General features: G+C 38.9%; 2 protein-coding genes across 2 annotated transcripts in view; one reads left to right on the forward strand and one right to left on the reverse strand.

Annotated features, from left to right (window-relative positions):
* Window positions 1–10,845, forward strand: part of LOC139119744 (QRFP-like peptide receptor) — a 49,381-nt gene extending 38,536 nt beyond the window's left edge. Inside the window, exon 2 of the mRNA XM_070683621.1 lies at window positions 6,759–10,845. Coding sequence (XP_070539722.1) covers window positions 6,759–7,684 — 926 coding nt within the window. The 3' untranslated portion in view covers window positions 7,685–10,845. The remainder of the gene's footprint in view (window positions 1–6,758) is intronic.
* Window positions 1–15,924, reverse strand: part of LOC139119746 (growth hormone secretagogue receptor type 1-like) — a 206,906-nt gene that overhangs the window by 148,823 nt on the left and 42,159 nt on the right. The gene's annotated exons all lie outside the window — the stretch shown is intronic.

The raw sequence follows: 15,924 nt of genomic DNA on the forward strand, positions 1-15,924 counted from the left end.
CAGACGGGAGAGGTAAAACGTACTTCTATGTCCTTTAAGAATCATAAGTCCTGATCGTTAACCCATATCATGCATACCTACTAATAAAAACTGCATATATTAAGAAGAACTCATTTCAGAGCTATTTGAATGTGCAAGCAGTATTTCGTCATACCCGAACTGCTTAAAAAGCAAGTTGCTGCATGAAAGCTACCATTGTCTAAATTATGCAATCGTTTTGGTCACAAGATGCTAACGACTGATGCTGTCATCCAACGGACGGTCTCGCCCAGTGTAATTTCAGTGCTCCGTGTAATTTATCAAAACTTACTGTTACACTATAAACCGTACCAAGGAAGTCTTTTTTTCGGAACAGGATATCTTTGCAAACAAAACAATTATCTGACATGAGGTTACTACACCTTTCCATGAGAATGCCATTTTTACTAATGAACACAGAAGAACACACAGCGAATAAAGAGTTATTCAATATGATGAATTGAGGAAACTGATATTGCAGGGCGTTTTATAAAAATCGTGTTATGTCGAAATAAATGCACTGCGCTGCACAATTCAGTTCTCCACATGGCCAACGTTGCTTTCTCTCCAGAATCCAATTCAAAGTACATTTAGTTTGTAATCGGTCATAGTCGAATTGCTCGGTAAGTTACATCGAATAATTCACTATAGGTTCTAATAGGATGCAGGGTTGTTTCATACTTAAACACATGGTGATTTTAACTTAATGGTCTGATGTGAACTATGGAGATACACCATTAGACTATATTGCCGTATAATCATTTCAGCGTGGGTTTCGTAAAAATAACTGTGAGAAGACTCGGCATGACGTTGTGTTTTTTCTTGTCTCTGGTATAGAACTCCTTATGTTGAATTATAACCTGGGCGGCTCACTATGAAATCTTTACATCGAAGAGAGATGGGAAAATGTAGATACTTACACAGATACTTATCAACAAAAATGACGTCACGGATAGGCAAATCGTTCGCGTACCCATAAACTCTTGCGCAATTTTTTATCACAGTTTGCTTTGCTCTAAAGATGTTTAAAGAAACAACTATAATTTAATTGAAGTGCTTGTAATGTTAAATTTTCTCCTCAAAACGTTATGATTTTAATCAAAACTGCTTCGCCAGGGGCACCGAAATAATGCAATAAGTGTGAATCTAATGCCCTGTTTAAGCTGCGCCTGAAGTCGCCCTCAGCAGGCAGTGTTGGGAACACAAAGCTGTATATCGTACAAAACTGTAGTGTGAACCTTGAGTTATCTTTAAACCTTGGTCTCCCAGTTTAAGATTCAAAGCCATGCACTTTTCGTCGTCTTATCAGTCTGTTGATTTTACAAAATGCTTTTGCGCACGAAAACAGATGAACGTAACACAAGATAAACGTTTAACAAATTGCAGTCCTAACCGCAGTGGACAGTGCTTTTATTAACGGGCAACCTTGCAGAGCATTCACATAAACAATTCATGGGGTAACGATTAAAAGAACATCAAGTTTTGTCATCACAACCAGGCGACGTTCGTGTCATGAATACAATATGGCGGCCTTCGTTCACCGTGGCGTGTGGCTAAGTCAGTAAAAGGTAATCATTAAATCGGGATAACATTGATCAGTGGTTTTACGATCGTCCACTCGTTAACTTTACATTTTATATTATAACCATGCTCATAAATGTTTTTGGAAAGGTTTTACATCAGGAGAATGCATTTCTAAAGATTCATTTAGCGTTGGAAAAGACACTGGTTTGAATCGTTTTCGTAAACTGAGATCGTGTCTGGATCATATATTTGTATTGTATTCTGTGAGCGCAAACCGACTTGACAAAGGAAAATCTACGTTTGCATGTTTTGTTTATATGAGGAAGGCGTTTGAAACTGTTTTGAAACTGTTTATGGTATAAATTATGTATAACTGAATTGTCAACACAAATACCGCTCAGTTGTTGCGAGATTACGTAACGGAACATTGCCATTGAGAATCAAAACTGGACGCTACTCCAACTTAGAGATTGCTGACAGAAAATGTATTATTTGTAATAATAATGCCGTTGAAGATGAGTGTCATTTTGTCTTTCACTGTAGTCTTCATGACGATATTCGAACAAAATTTCCTTACACACCTACACATTTTTCCTTCAAAGAGAAATTGAGCTATTTATTCTCGAGTAAACATGTCAGAAAATTTTCAAGGGTACTGTATGAAATGTTCACAAGAAGGAGGAACACAGTAGCATCTATCTTATCCAAGTTTAGAAAATCCTTAAACCGGATTCTAGATTGATATTAGCACAGTGAAAGGTATATAAAATACGTAAAGTGAGTCATAAGCTGAACACTCGGTTGGGCTTTCATATTATTTAAGCTTAACAGAATTGTATTTTTTTCTCGGTGTGAAACCGTGTCACTATAATAACATTATCTATCTATCTAGTCAATGTGACGACAATGACGCATCAGAAAAAAAAGAATAAAATTATTTTCTGTTTCCGTGACAATCTTGTAAAATGTTGATTTCTGGTAATTTGTTTCTAGAAAACGCAGCTTCAACTTAGCTTCGATATCCAGGAAATGCAAGAAAGTGATAAATCGTGACTTTCAGACTTCCTGTTTTAACGACTTCAAATATTGGTAATAGTGGTACTATTCTGTGAAAACGACCTTCTCGACTTTCTCAGGTTTCGTTGCCATGGATACTTCCGCCGTAAGCATACCTACTAGAAGCGCGCGGTTTTTTTTCATTTGAATTTCTCCTGCAAAACACCGCTTGATTATTTTTTCTTGTGGTCTGAACTTTATCGGCTGCTTATGATAACAAATACAACAAAGAATCATCGCCATTAATTATTTAGCCGATCGTACATGCTTTCATTCAAATTTTAATTTATCAATAGAAAAGACAGAGAAATACATGTAATCTTTCATTTCCTATCTATTCTGCAAAAAGACTAACATGATGACTATCAATCATATCGCCTTTCCTCTGGGGAAAACTAAAACACTGTGATTATCTTTTTGAAATGTACAGCCGTGGAGTCGCCTCAACTAGGCCTGAGGAGATTAGCTCTCTTACTCTAAATAGAACAATTCCCTCCAAAACTCAAGCTACACCACTCTGAGAAAAAGTCGTTTCTTGTCTATATCTATGTGTGATGGTTGTTGGCGATGACTTCAAGTTCCCGATTTTTGCGAGGTTAATGACGCCCTTTCGAATGTCACTCTCACGGATAGCTTTCTGCATCGCCTTCTCCACCAATCACCGTTCAATAACCTATCAAATACATCATTTGCCGGCGGTCGTTTGCTTTTTTGCTTTTTTAATGATATTTTTTACAGCGGAAAGGGGAATGAATAGGCTGTTCAAATTAAACAGATGAGATTGAAAATTTACGTTTTGCCGTGTCGCAGTATACCGGCACGATAATGTTCAGTGTTACAAAATATCGTACATCTGTATAAATTAGAGACGTGAAAGAAGGTCGTAATATTTGTATGTTTGTGGCATGTGATAAATGTATAGTTTACAAAAATGTCTGTATATCATATACGTGATGTACAAACGATGTATATATACATTATAGCGCACAGAGAGAGGGGGAAAGGGCATATTAAGTACTCCATTACTCGAGTTTATTCGTCTACCATCGTCGGATAGGATATGCGTGCATGCATGCATGTCTGTGTGTATGTATGTATGTATGTATGTATGTATGTATGTATGTATGTATGTATGTATGTATGTATGTATGTATGTATGTATGTATGTATGTATGTATGTCTGTCTGTCTGTCTGTCTGTCTGTCTGTCTGTCTGTCTGTCTGTATGTATGTATGTATGTATGTATGTATGTATGTATGTATGTATGTATGTGTATGCTTGCATGTAAGCATGCAGGTTTTGTACATTATGAGCAATTATACTCATAAACATGAAGTGCACAAAATTTTACTGGAAAAACCGAAGTTTTAAGTAGAATAGTTCATAACTGTAACATTAATCTTCACGATTCCATTTTCTATTTTACGTTGTATAAAGGATATCGCTAACACAAAGATGCATAATGATTCGCTGAGCTGTTGTGTTCTTTCAAACTGTATGATGAATTGATAATAACACTATGTGAAGGGGTAATTCATCTTTATTCGCTTCGCGCTCTCTTCCCCTGCCACCTGCAGATTTATGACTTCGCTAAAACTCGACTTTTAAGTCGACAAATGGGTATTATAGTCGAATGGGCTGCCGACATGTTCTGGCTTTTTTTTTAAACCTTCCCAATGAAGTCATGTTGTGACAGTTTCCACTCAACTTTCCCGGTCTACGATAATAGCACTTTCGCTGAGAAGCTCAGGATTTGGAGTTAATTCCCCGTGATGTTGACAGATGCTTGTTCTATTGGAGGCACCGACAGTATGGACAAACAGACACTTCAGACACGGAAATGAAACGTTCATTTGATGTTTTCAAAGAAATTCACTCCCTCTGTTTGGTTTTCGCCCCGCTTAGACTCATTAACACAGTTAATTTTGGTCTAAAGTCGGAAGTCGTCTGTAAACAATGGTTTTGTAAGTTGGATTTCACTGGAGAAAGTCACTGATATTTGCTCGTTTGGCGTTTCTATAAACAATGTGGAGAGCTTTCGAATTGGAAATTTGACTGATGCGTCGAAGTTCATCATGTCGTAAAAAACAAAGTGTATCCTGCAATGAAGCCCGCGAAACTTGCGTCCGATTAAAATCACTTCAGTCGAAAAGCCGCTATATGTAGGACCAGATACATGTAATTGACATGACCGTGCCATCTATACCGCCAGTAAGAAATTCCCGGTAATGCAGCAGCCCCAAAGACAACTAACTCAAATAAATGGAAATCTAGGCCGCAAATCGAGGTTAAGGTACAGTCGAACTTGAAAACCGCAATCCCTGGTGTTCCCATAATTGGACATGGTCCATCCCGGTGTTCTATGACTCCCCGACGGAACCACTTTGGAGTCAATTTTCGTTTACGACCGTAGAGCCACAAATTAGACGGGACACTGCACTGAAATATTAACGAGTGAAAATGACTGAGATCATCAACCAACCTGACGTCTTAGCTCAAATCCGAAACGAATAATCGCAGTCTCCATCGATCATGTCTCTGTCTGCGTCTCTTTCTTTCTTTCTTTCTTTCTTTCTTTCTTGCTGCATAAATCTTGTCTCTTCTGCCAGCGTTAAGGCACGTCGCTATACACCTATCATTGCCTTTCCCTTGTTTTTGAAGGGATTCGAATGTCCCTTCATTGAAGAATATGGAATTTCGGGGGGGGGGGAATCCCGGATGTGCCTTGGTAGTATTTTATGAGAAATGAGTGTTTTTTCATGTGTTCTCAAGGTGTGCTGGTGAAGAAGTCTCACATTAATGTGTACTCTAAACCTGATCGAGATGATCATAAACTTTCAAATCATTCGCCTTAGCACCTTTACATGATAACAAAATATGGAGGCGTAGTAAAATAACCCAGACAGAAGATATAAAGAATTCAATATCAACGTTCTCCATTAAATATTGAAACATAGCTTGTCTCAATCCGTCTATATACATCATAAAATGAATCACGTCGTCGTCTCTGTGTGTTGCAGTGACGACTGTCTTGTATAAGCCGTAGGGTTCTTTCAGAAGATCCGGCTGTCAAACAGTAAAGCTTTCTTTACCCGTCTGTAAAATGCCCACAAATTAACGAAAAGAAGGCGTCGAATACACAGAAAACTCGGCTGGATTTCGACATCTGACAACTTGCTAGAGTTGTAGTAGCATGTTTAAGTTACGTATTTAAGTACTTTAGTTTGTTGCCAACTGTAAATACTTCATAGAAACAGATAGGGATTCTAACAGAGTCAAAATGAAACCCCATAATCTATCCTGTCACCTGTTTTGATGCAACTTTTTTATCTCCCTTTGCCACCACTTGCTTATACATGTTGTACAGAGTTCATTCGATGAGGTCAATAAGCAAAAAAGCAAACAAATGTGGTAGCTATCACTCCGCCAAATGGAAAACTGACGATGATCAATTCATTGCAGGCACACTTTGTTCTCCTCAGACGGATGTCCGTGTTTCAATGAAGCATTGCGTGACGTTTGTTTAACTGTTGTGATCAACTAACATGAACAAAGTGTTGTGATCAACTATAAATGTTTTAAGAATCCCAGTCGAAATTATTGACCATAATATTCACTTTTTCAAACAGTGGCTTTTCTCTATGTTCTGAAGCGCCCTCCCCCCAACTCCTTTTGTTTTTGGTTTGTTTTGTTTTTTTGGTTTTTTTGTTTTGTTTTTTTTTTGGTTTACAGTATTTTTCAAATCGGAGAGAGAAAAGATGGGGTTTATTATTCACAAAGCTAATTGTGTTAGTGTAATTAAATATGTTTATAGTTATTGTTTTTAATTACACGTTTTCTTCATAAATCGTTACGATGATCTCGAGTACTCAGATTGGACGTTAGTTTGAAAGGCCATAAAGTGCTTCATTTTGAAAATTTTCGATAAAGTAGGGGAATGAAAGTCCTCAAACTTTAAAAAACGTCATTTATCAATCGTTTAATAGACAATAATGTATGAAATTATGAACTGGGGACGTGTTGTATCATTCTAATTTTCAGATCTTATTGTTACAAAGAGTATGGTGTTTGTCTTGATTAAAAATTGATGAATAAAATGTTGATTTCTAGTTCTGAAAGCCTTTTTTCTAACTATTGGCTTTGTTTCGCTACCATCACAGGTAAACTTGTACCGTTCCTGGAGCACACGACCGCACAGACATCTGTACTGACCCTGGTTGCCATCGCCGTGGAAAGATATGTTGCGTTCTGCCACCCCTTGAAAGCCCAGTATATTTGCACGACGGGAAGAACCACCAAAATTTGCATACTTATCTGGGTCGTCGCCGGAAGCTTCTGCATTCCGTACACGCAGTTTGCTGTGCACAGTCAGGTACTGACACCAGATGGAGTCACTTTTTACACTTGCGGCACCTACATCCTGACGCGGGAAGCAAAAGCCTTCGTAATACTCGCCACCGTCCTCTTCTTCGGCGTTCCTTTCCTTCTGCTAGCCGGCCTCTACAGCGCCATCGCGCATGCTCTTCGCATCAGCATGCAAAGCAAAATGAGCGCCACCTTCGTCTCGACGCACAGAAACGACAGTCCCCGGTCCACAAATGGTCGCGCAACACGGGCGAACTACGACCTCATGTCTCGGAGAGGCAACGAATACACCCGGCAAAATTCTGAATCAATCGAGACAAGAAAAGCGCCGAAGTCCTCTACGAATGGTCCACTGCAAGCTCGACGTCGGGCTGTTTTCATGCTGTTCGCTGTCGTAGTTGTATTCTTCGTATGCCTCCTTCCCCAGCGAGTTGTCACATTCTGGTTCGTCTTCGACCAAGGGTCAACAAACCGCTACAGCTACAACAGCATCATGAACCTGGTCACATTCTGTCGCATCATGCTCTACTTGAACTCCTCCGTCAACCCGGTTCTCTACAGCATTCTGTCCACCAAGTTCCGGAGCGCATTCCTGAGGGCGCTCGGAATTCGCCAGAGAAAATGCTCACGTAGCAACACGGCCATGACGACGCTTTCCGTTGGGACTAGTCTGAGCAAGTCGCCCTTACCGAGTCGACGACAGCAAAACTTGTACGTGTAGTTGCCAATTGTCGCGGAGTTTATGTGATGAAGCATCTTGAGTCATGAATTTACGTTTTGCAAAATTTACCAATCTCTCTTTATCATTGACAACTGTTACAACCAGGGCAAAGCCAAAGAGCGAAATGTATAGGGAACTCAGAACAACATGTTCTTGTTTATGCTGTCATTTGCTAATGAAAGAACTTAAATTTATGGGTGCTTCTGTTCAATAACATCGATAACGCTGTAAACACATGTCACGGAAGAAAAATGATATTTGGGAATCCACGGATGAAAGTATCGGGGTAGTAGCCATTCATGGAGCTACCTGAACTCCAGTAACCGTTCAGCTCACCGATATCAGGCCAGAACTTAGAGAGCATTTGTTTTTAAGGGGAGGGGGTCGGTGGAACTTGAGCGACAAATGAAATGTAAAAAGCGACTCCCCCCTACAAATCAAATTCTAAAATTCGACCCCCCCATTCATTAATTGTAAAATGTGACCCGCCAAAAAAATTCATCAGATTTGATTCAAAGAACCCTTCGCACCCTATGGCCCTGGCCTGAAAAATTAGGCCGTTCAAAAGTGTTTGCAAGAAAAAGAGTTACCTACCCCAATTTTCATACACAAAAAACAGCGACCCTCCCCTAGATGTCACAGTCCGTATCAATAATATCTTAATTGACCTACACTTTTCCATTGACCTTGGAACTTTCGAAGAATTTTTTTGAACTTTATAAATAATCACTGGGTGAAATTCCAATATCATATTGGTTTTTCAGATCTGCTCTTTCAAATATGGTATTCTCGTCACGTACATTTACATCAATTGTCAAACTTTTTTAAGGCACAGATTTCAATAGCTAGTTTTGTATTGTAAGAAAATATTTAAAGTTCCTCAGATACCACAATGTATAGATAATCAACATTTTTGGTGAAATTCCAAAATCAATTTTTTGCACAAACGTGAACTTGTAATCGCCCTAGTCAAATCAAGTACACTAATATCAATAATCAAGAGTACATAAATACACAGATTTACGTAGTTTTGTATTGGCAAAAAATTATTCATAGTTTCCTCATAGACAAGATAGAGAATCAACATTTCGGTGAAATTCCAAAATCAAATTACATGCACCAGTAACTACCCTAGTCTGATCAAGTACATTAATATCAATAATCAAGAGTCTATAAATACACAGATTTAGCTAGTTTTGTATTTAACAGAAATTATTCATAGCTTCTTATAGTCTAGTCATAGATTATGTATGGAGGACCAAGCAACAATTTCGGTGAAATTCCAAAGTCATTTTTTCCATAACTCCATACAAACCTTTATAAAATTTACCCCCCCCCCTTTCCAATCATTGATTGTAAAATTTGACCCCCTAAAAACAGTTTAGTAAAACTCAAACCTCCCTGATTTCCACCGACCCCCCCCCCCTGTAAAAACCGAATTCTCCCTTACGACCTTTTGACGAGCAATCCATTGAAAACTAGGTAAGACGAGAACCGACAGTAAAATTACTGATGTATTTCTGGTTTCCCTGCTATCCTGCAAGCTGCGATTTACAAGTTGTTAGCCTAACTTCTACCATGTACATGTTCCTTCGGTTGTCCTCGTCACTGCACTTTTAAATAAACCAATTCGCGCAATCGCGTGTCCTGCAAACAAACAAACTGTGCAAAACCATCCGCATGCTTACAGTAGCTATGCGTGCCCAATTATTACACTGTTCTGTTACGCGTACTAGCAACGTCATCAATATGATTGAAAAATCGCAACAATGAATTGGTGTTCTTCAATTCTATTAGCAATAAAGATCATAAAAACGACAAAAATCAGATTACTAAGTTCTCTGTGGTATTGTAACTCTGGCACTACACTCAAGTTCCAACTCTGTTCTAAGACAAACTCCCCGTAGAACACGGCGACACGTTGCAGTGGCACAGCAGAGAACAGCACCAGAGAACTTTTATGAAACTTAAACGTTCAAACTAAATTTATCGTAGAATAAATGTCGCATCGTATTGTAGAACCTGAAAAATCATTTACAACTGTCTGCCGCATTAGTAGTTGTACAACTTTGTGGCTAATACTGTGGGATTAATTTGAATTTGGTGAATGTCTGTTTCAGTGTTCTTCTAGAGTAAACTCGTGAGAGCAGTGGGTAAAACAGCCCTGAGCGACAGGTTGCCATGCGCGATCGGATGAAATTTGCGTCGTGCAGTCACGGTGAAAAGGGTCATCGTGTGGATCGAGATCCGAATTTTGAGACTTCGAAGAATATCTAGCCACATTTTGCCGACAGCTATTGTGACATGTCAACTAACATACATGTAGAGGGCGAACTCTTATCTTGCCCTACAAAAATCCCCTTCCTCATCCACGACAAGTACACGTAGATTATACATCGTACTGCTTGAACACTGTGTACCCTCACGGCTGACATAAAAAAGTAACCCTTTCAATCATGTAAGAATTTAATTGTATTTATATGACCCAGATGAAACCGTGATACAATGCCTACGAAAGGAAAACCTCAAAAGTGGGTCATCGAGTTTTTGAAATTGCGACGTGACGTCATAACTTCGGTCACTTCTATTGTCCCCATATTTTCATTATAAACTAATTCTCTCAATGTTTTCAGTAATATTGATGTGCGTTGATTTTGTCCTTCCCGACATGCTTCGTTCGCACATGCGCTGCTGTACTATACCTGTGTATTGGTCTGTGGCTTATCACACAATCTCACTAGGTGACCATCGTCTTCACTCTGTTCCCATAGAAACTTGTTCTACAGACTTTGTTAATTAATAATATCACACAATACCTTTGCATCTATTTTAATCGCAAGGACGCTATGACCTACATTATATTTCCTGTATAGTTTACTTGAAATCGATCATTGATTTTGATTTTGATATATGTATATATTCTGTAGAAGTAAACATCTCTATTATTAAGAATTAAATTATCTGGAGAGATTTTAGCTCGGATATTAAAGACAGGCTTATAACATGTGGTTTAAGACTCAGGTATCAATAACGCACGCTAATGTAAACCTATTGTTTATAATCGTATAGTGCTGACGGTGATATTGGAATACATTTCTTAATGTAATAGATTATAATATATAATTTACGTATATCAGTTAATAAAGGCAGAATTATGAGTCATCCTGTTAGTCTTAAGTATGATTTATCAAAATATATTTTGAGCGGGAAAATAGTAAAGATACGTTGTCCGTTACAGCTTGGCTACCACGCATCGGAAACCTCCGCGAACCTCGACAGTTACTAATCAAAAAACAGATTTTAGCGATTGTGGTGCAATGATAGGTTGTCGGGGCAATTGCACCATATGCCCGGGAGACAGGGATTTTCAATCGTTACCATCTGCTATCATCATCAGGAATTATCGCCCCGAGAAATGCCGATCCCTTGGCAACTACGGAACAGGTAAGATTGAAGCGAATTGCGGAAAATGCAATGGTGAGAGAAGTTGAAAGAAGAATTTATTAGGTTTACTTTATTTTCTTTATTAAATGAGGATAGTAATTTGCATGAATTTTGCATCGTTGATTTTCTGAAATTGTAAGCCAAAGTTCTTTTACAAGAATTTTAGTTGTCATATTCACTATGCTGATTGATAATGATGATGATGATGATGATGATGATGATGATGATGATGATGATGATGACGATGCGATGATGATGGTGATGATTGTCATAAAAACTCAGACTTAATTCATGCCAGAAATTTAGCAATCTCTACATTTGTGTCCGTTGCCGATTTCCCCTGACATGTGCCAGCCATCCCATTCACCTTCAAATCGACGAAGGTAATCAATCAGGGTCAAGGTGAGTGCTTTCTGCTCACACTACATTCATTAGGAAATTCGGTTGGCGGGTGCAGGCTATTCGTGACTCGCTAACACGAGTCTTAATAGCAAACCACTTCAGGTCTTGTTGAAATGCCAAGTGTAATCAAACAACGGAGTTGGTCTCCGGCTTCGCTGCTCCCTCCACTTTCTTCGTAACACTAAATGTTTATTTGAAGCACTGGCTAAATTGGCGTTCATAACTATCGCTGGCGCCATCATTTTTCTTGGTAACGTCAAAATGATGTAGATCTTGTTGTTACCATGCCCATGGTAATAAACAGACTGTTAAGGGAAGGCCATTCGTATTCTCACGGCGTCATAGAAGAACGTCAAAGCGTTAAAGGTGAGTTAAAATAATAAACAGGTGTTGGTAGAGGGAAATGAAAGTCGTCCCCGAAAACACACACAAGTGCATACTAACAAAGACGACTACGTTTTCTCGGAATATGCATAATTTGCTATTCTATTTTCTAGTGGGGATAAATACATCGACTTGAGAGTTGAACTTTCGAGGGCAACAGCAAAGAACCAAATGCGTCAGGGACGCCCTTAATAAGTCACGAATATTATTGGCATACAACTCGTCCCTAGCGACGTACATGTCATAGCCATTTCGCAGCGAGTGGCTTTCAAATTGGGAGAAGGGTGGAATTTAGCGTGTAAGATTATGAATCTGGTAATCGATGAAATCTCAACAGATCAGATGTTTTATTTCATTAGCAAGATATATCATGGAGGCTTAAAAACATCAACATTAACGAAACAAAGTGTTTGAAGCATAGAATATCTAACATAATGTGTTGCAAATCTCTCTCTCTCTCTCTCTCTCTCTCTCTCTCTCTCTCTCTCTCTCTCTCTCTCTCTCTCTCTCTCATTTCATATGCAACAGGACGAAAGTTGGACCACTGCGAGCACAACTATTGCAAATAGTTATTGAAAGTAAATGTAGAAATACCCTCTAGGTGTACATGTAATTACTTTTAGTGTTGTTTCCTTTCCGCAGATCAAATGTAATGTACTATGATAAGGTCAAACTATGTCATTCTTCAAATAACATTCTACGCCTTGGAAATTATAGATATGTTCTGACCGGGACACTGTGATTGAATGGTAAAGATGTCGTGGTAATACGACAAATTACACTCAGTTTCAATAAATATGTGTCTGGGATGCAGAAACGATCTCCTACAAAACTGCCACAGGAGACAAGTCGGCCTACTTTCTTCACTTTAACATTCTTGCACGATAGGCGAGGAAACATGTTTCACGTGACGAAATATTGATGACGTTAACGTTTTACACTCGAAAGCTTTGCAAAATTCTACTGAGAAATTGAACCATTAGCAGACGCCTGTTCATTCTTCACTCCAAGAGAGGAAAGACACACTTTTACTGTATTTATTTGGAGGGGAGGGAACAAATCTTGGTGACTTCATTAGACAACAGAATTAACAGCATATTTCTATTGTCTAGACTTGAAGCGAGAAGGCATGGATAGCTTAACATTACAAAGAGTAAAAATCTAAACGATATTCGATACAACAATGATGAAAGAAATTTCAGAATCGATTTCGCCTGAGGGGCGAAGCCCTACGGAATTAAGAAGACTACACAAATGGTCTCCATGGAAACAAGCTACTGAACAGAGTCAAGGAGTAAAAGGAGGAAATTGACCATTGGCACTCTTTGACGCCACTTAAATTACTGCCCAAGTACCACCTGCCTCCCAGAGTGAGCAAGATACCTTCCCTGTGCAAAAACATGGTTGTTGTAGACTTGCCTCGCGGGTGAAGTCATTGATGTTAGGGCTGATCCATTCGTACTTACACAGGGTAAAGACAAAGAGGGTACAAACAACTTGAAACATGAATACAGATGTTACAGGGACAATTGCTGTAATTTTTATCATATTTTGATTGCTTTTGTTAGGATACAGACATCCGTTTCTTCTCCTCCTCCCAATCCCTAAAATATTCTGAAATGCAAAGTACTGTGTTTGCAACAACACATTGTGTACAACATGTGATGCTACTATCGACAAAACACATCCTAGTGAGAACTGATAATCATTCGTCAAATAATATTGGACACATTTACGGCTTAATACACATAAGCTTACCAGTGTTTACCAGCATTTCGAAGCGACTTCGGGAGCAAAATCATGCCTAACAAACTTGAGAAAAAATATAGGAAATGCATGGAAAGTTACCGGTGAGATAGGAAGAGAACAATGAAAGTTTGATTACACTGCATTCTGCAATGCTTTGCAAACTTTCTGTGTGACATAAAAAAAACGATAAACTTTAAACGACAATGACTTTTAGATGCAGCCACACACCCTGAGGGCGCTTCCGTGCGCCTGGTCATCATGATCGAGTCTCAGTTTCCCAAGTGACCGGACAAAATGCGGCATTCGACGCAGAGGAATATCGACATAATTGGCGATCCAGTTACCATCGCAACCGTGTCGATGAATTAAGGCATCATTCTAAGACCCGCGTCGTTTCCTAGTCATTTCGATCCGGTAATTGCGCTCCCAGATGACAATTTTTCCGTATTGTGCCAGCAATGCAAAGCGTGGTGGTAAGTCTTACAAATCTGTCCCCACGGCGGCTCATTTAACGTCAATTGTCACTGGCTATAGCTTTCATAATGCCCCTTAGTGAATTCTCTGACAGGATATCCGGAGTCACTGATTTTCAATGCTGAATATTTTTCAAACGCAAAATGTTGCCTTTGGTAATCTGTTGTCGTCCTTCTCCACGAACATTGATTTAAAAGTCTTAAGGTAGAATGCGCCTCGGGGACAGACATTCGGTCTTTCAAACTTTTACAATTCTTTTCTGATATATCACCTGTGGGGGTTCGTTTTAAAGCTCTTGGTGTAAGAAAACTTTTCATCTGCTTAGTTTTCCGAAATTCGAACATTTTATTTTTCTCCGTAGGGTTAACACAGGGATGGTCACCATTTTGAATTTTAAATGTCAGTAAATCTCTCATTTTGTTTCTCTAGTACCAAAATTTGCACTGTTACCCCCGATTTTTATTCTTGATTTTCAAAGAGAATGGTTGAAAGGCGCGAACTACATTAACCTAAACAGCACACTGTTGACAGTGATTATCGTATAATCTCAGTCTTAACCCTCACAATAGCAAGAGATTTCACAAAGTAAACAGCCCTGCCGCCTTAACCTACTGTGTTCATTTATTAACCGATTCGACTAATATAAGCATTCGTTAGAAACAATATCTCCGGAAATTGGCGAACACAAGCGGAGTGAGCTGTTAAATGTTGTCCAGGATTTTTGTTTTTCCGTGCGCGGTTTACATACTACATATGTAGGTGATGTGATCAAAGCTGCAAATTTTGACACTATCAGAGACCATTGCTCTATTTTTAGTGTTATCGTTACCAAAGATTTACAGAAATACCAAATCCTTTTCATAAACTCCTCCTCACATCGAAAGCTTCACCTTGGCCTTAACTCAGATGGTTAGATTTTTTATCGAGCTGTACCCCAGAAGAGATTTTTTCAGTAGTGCAGCGATCCGATTGCAAAACCGTATCTGTGATTTGCAAAAGCATTAATCGACTTACGCTTGTTTAAAATGAACCAGGGCGTACTAAGAAGACTTTTTGAAGTTTCCGAAACGACGCCGTGAAAATACGAAATCAATGCTCTCGAGAGAACGTCTCCGGTCTTTATTCAAAGGAGACATAGCCAGCCCAGGGAATAGTCGGTCGAGATCTAGAAACACGTATTCCATGGTTATACGTTTACGTCCCCAAGGGATGGTCTGCAAGATTTAAGGACAGATTCGATTCGAACACAATATCAGACAGACATGCAAAAGACCTAAACTCATCAAAACAAAATAAGATATCATGAGCGAAACGCAAGGCAAACATCTTTCATCTTGAACTCATAAAGAGTGTTTGATATACAGAGAATCAAACGTTATCGACGTCTGTATCGAGAATTTTCCTCTTGAGATCACTGTATAATCATCATATAGAGAGAGAGGCACATGGGATCCGTCTCACTGTATAGTGGGTGATGTATTCTTGATTACATCTTTAAATTTTAAAACCCGAGTATTTCAATAAAATAATACACAGCCCGAGCAAACTTCTCTTAGTCCTTCTTTTTGATAAAATCACAAGACTAATGTGGTTGCTTAACTTTTTACCAACTGACGAAATTGCCTGTGGTAAAATTTGAAAATTAAGAGCCAAGTCATCTTAAAGTAATCCCAATGCTAAGGCCGTAATTAAAATATGCATTGAAGCCCATTTCGTAAACTGTCTTGTATTTTTTTCCGGCCATCACGTCATGTGGACTTTCTTGCAATTGTTGACTTTTGCGAGCA

The sequence above is a fragment of the Ptychodera flava genome, chromosome 20 (genome assembly GCF_041260155.1).
Source record: "Ptychodera flava strain L36383 chromosome 20, AS_Pfla_20210202, whole genome shotgun sequence".
Lineage (NCBI taxonomy): Eukaryota > Metazoa > Hemichordata > Enteropneusta > Ptychoderidae > Ptychodera > Ptychodera flava.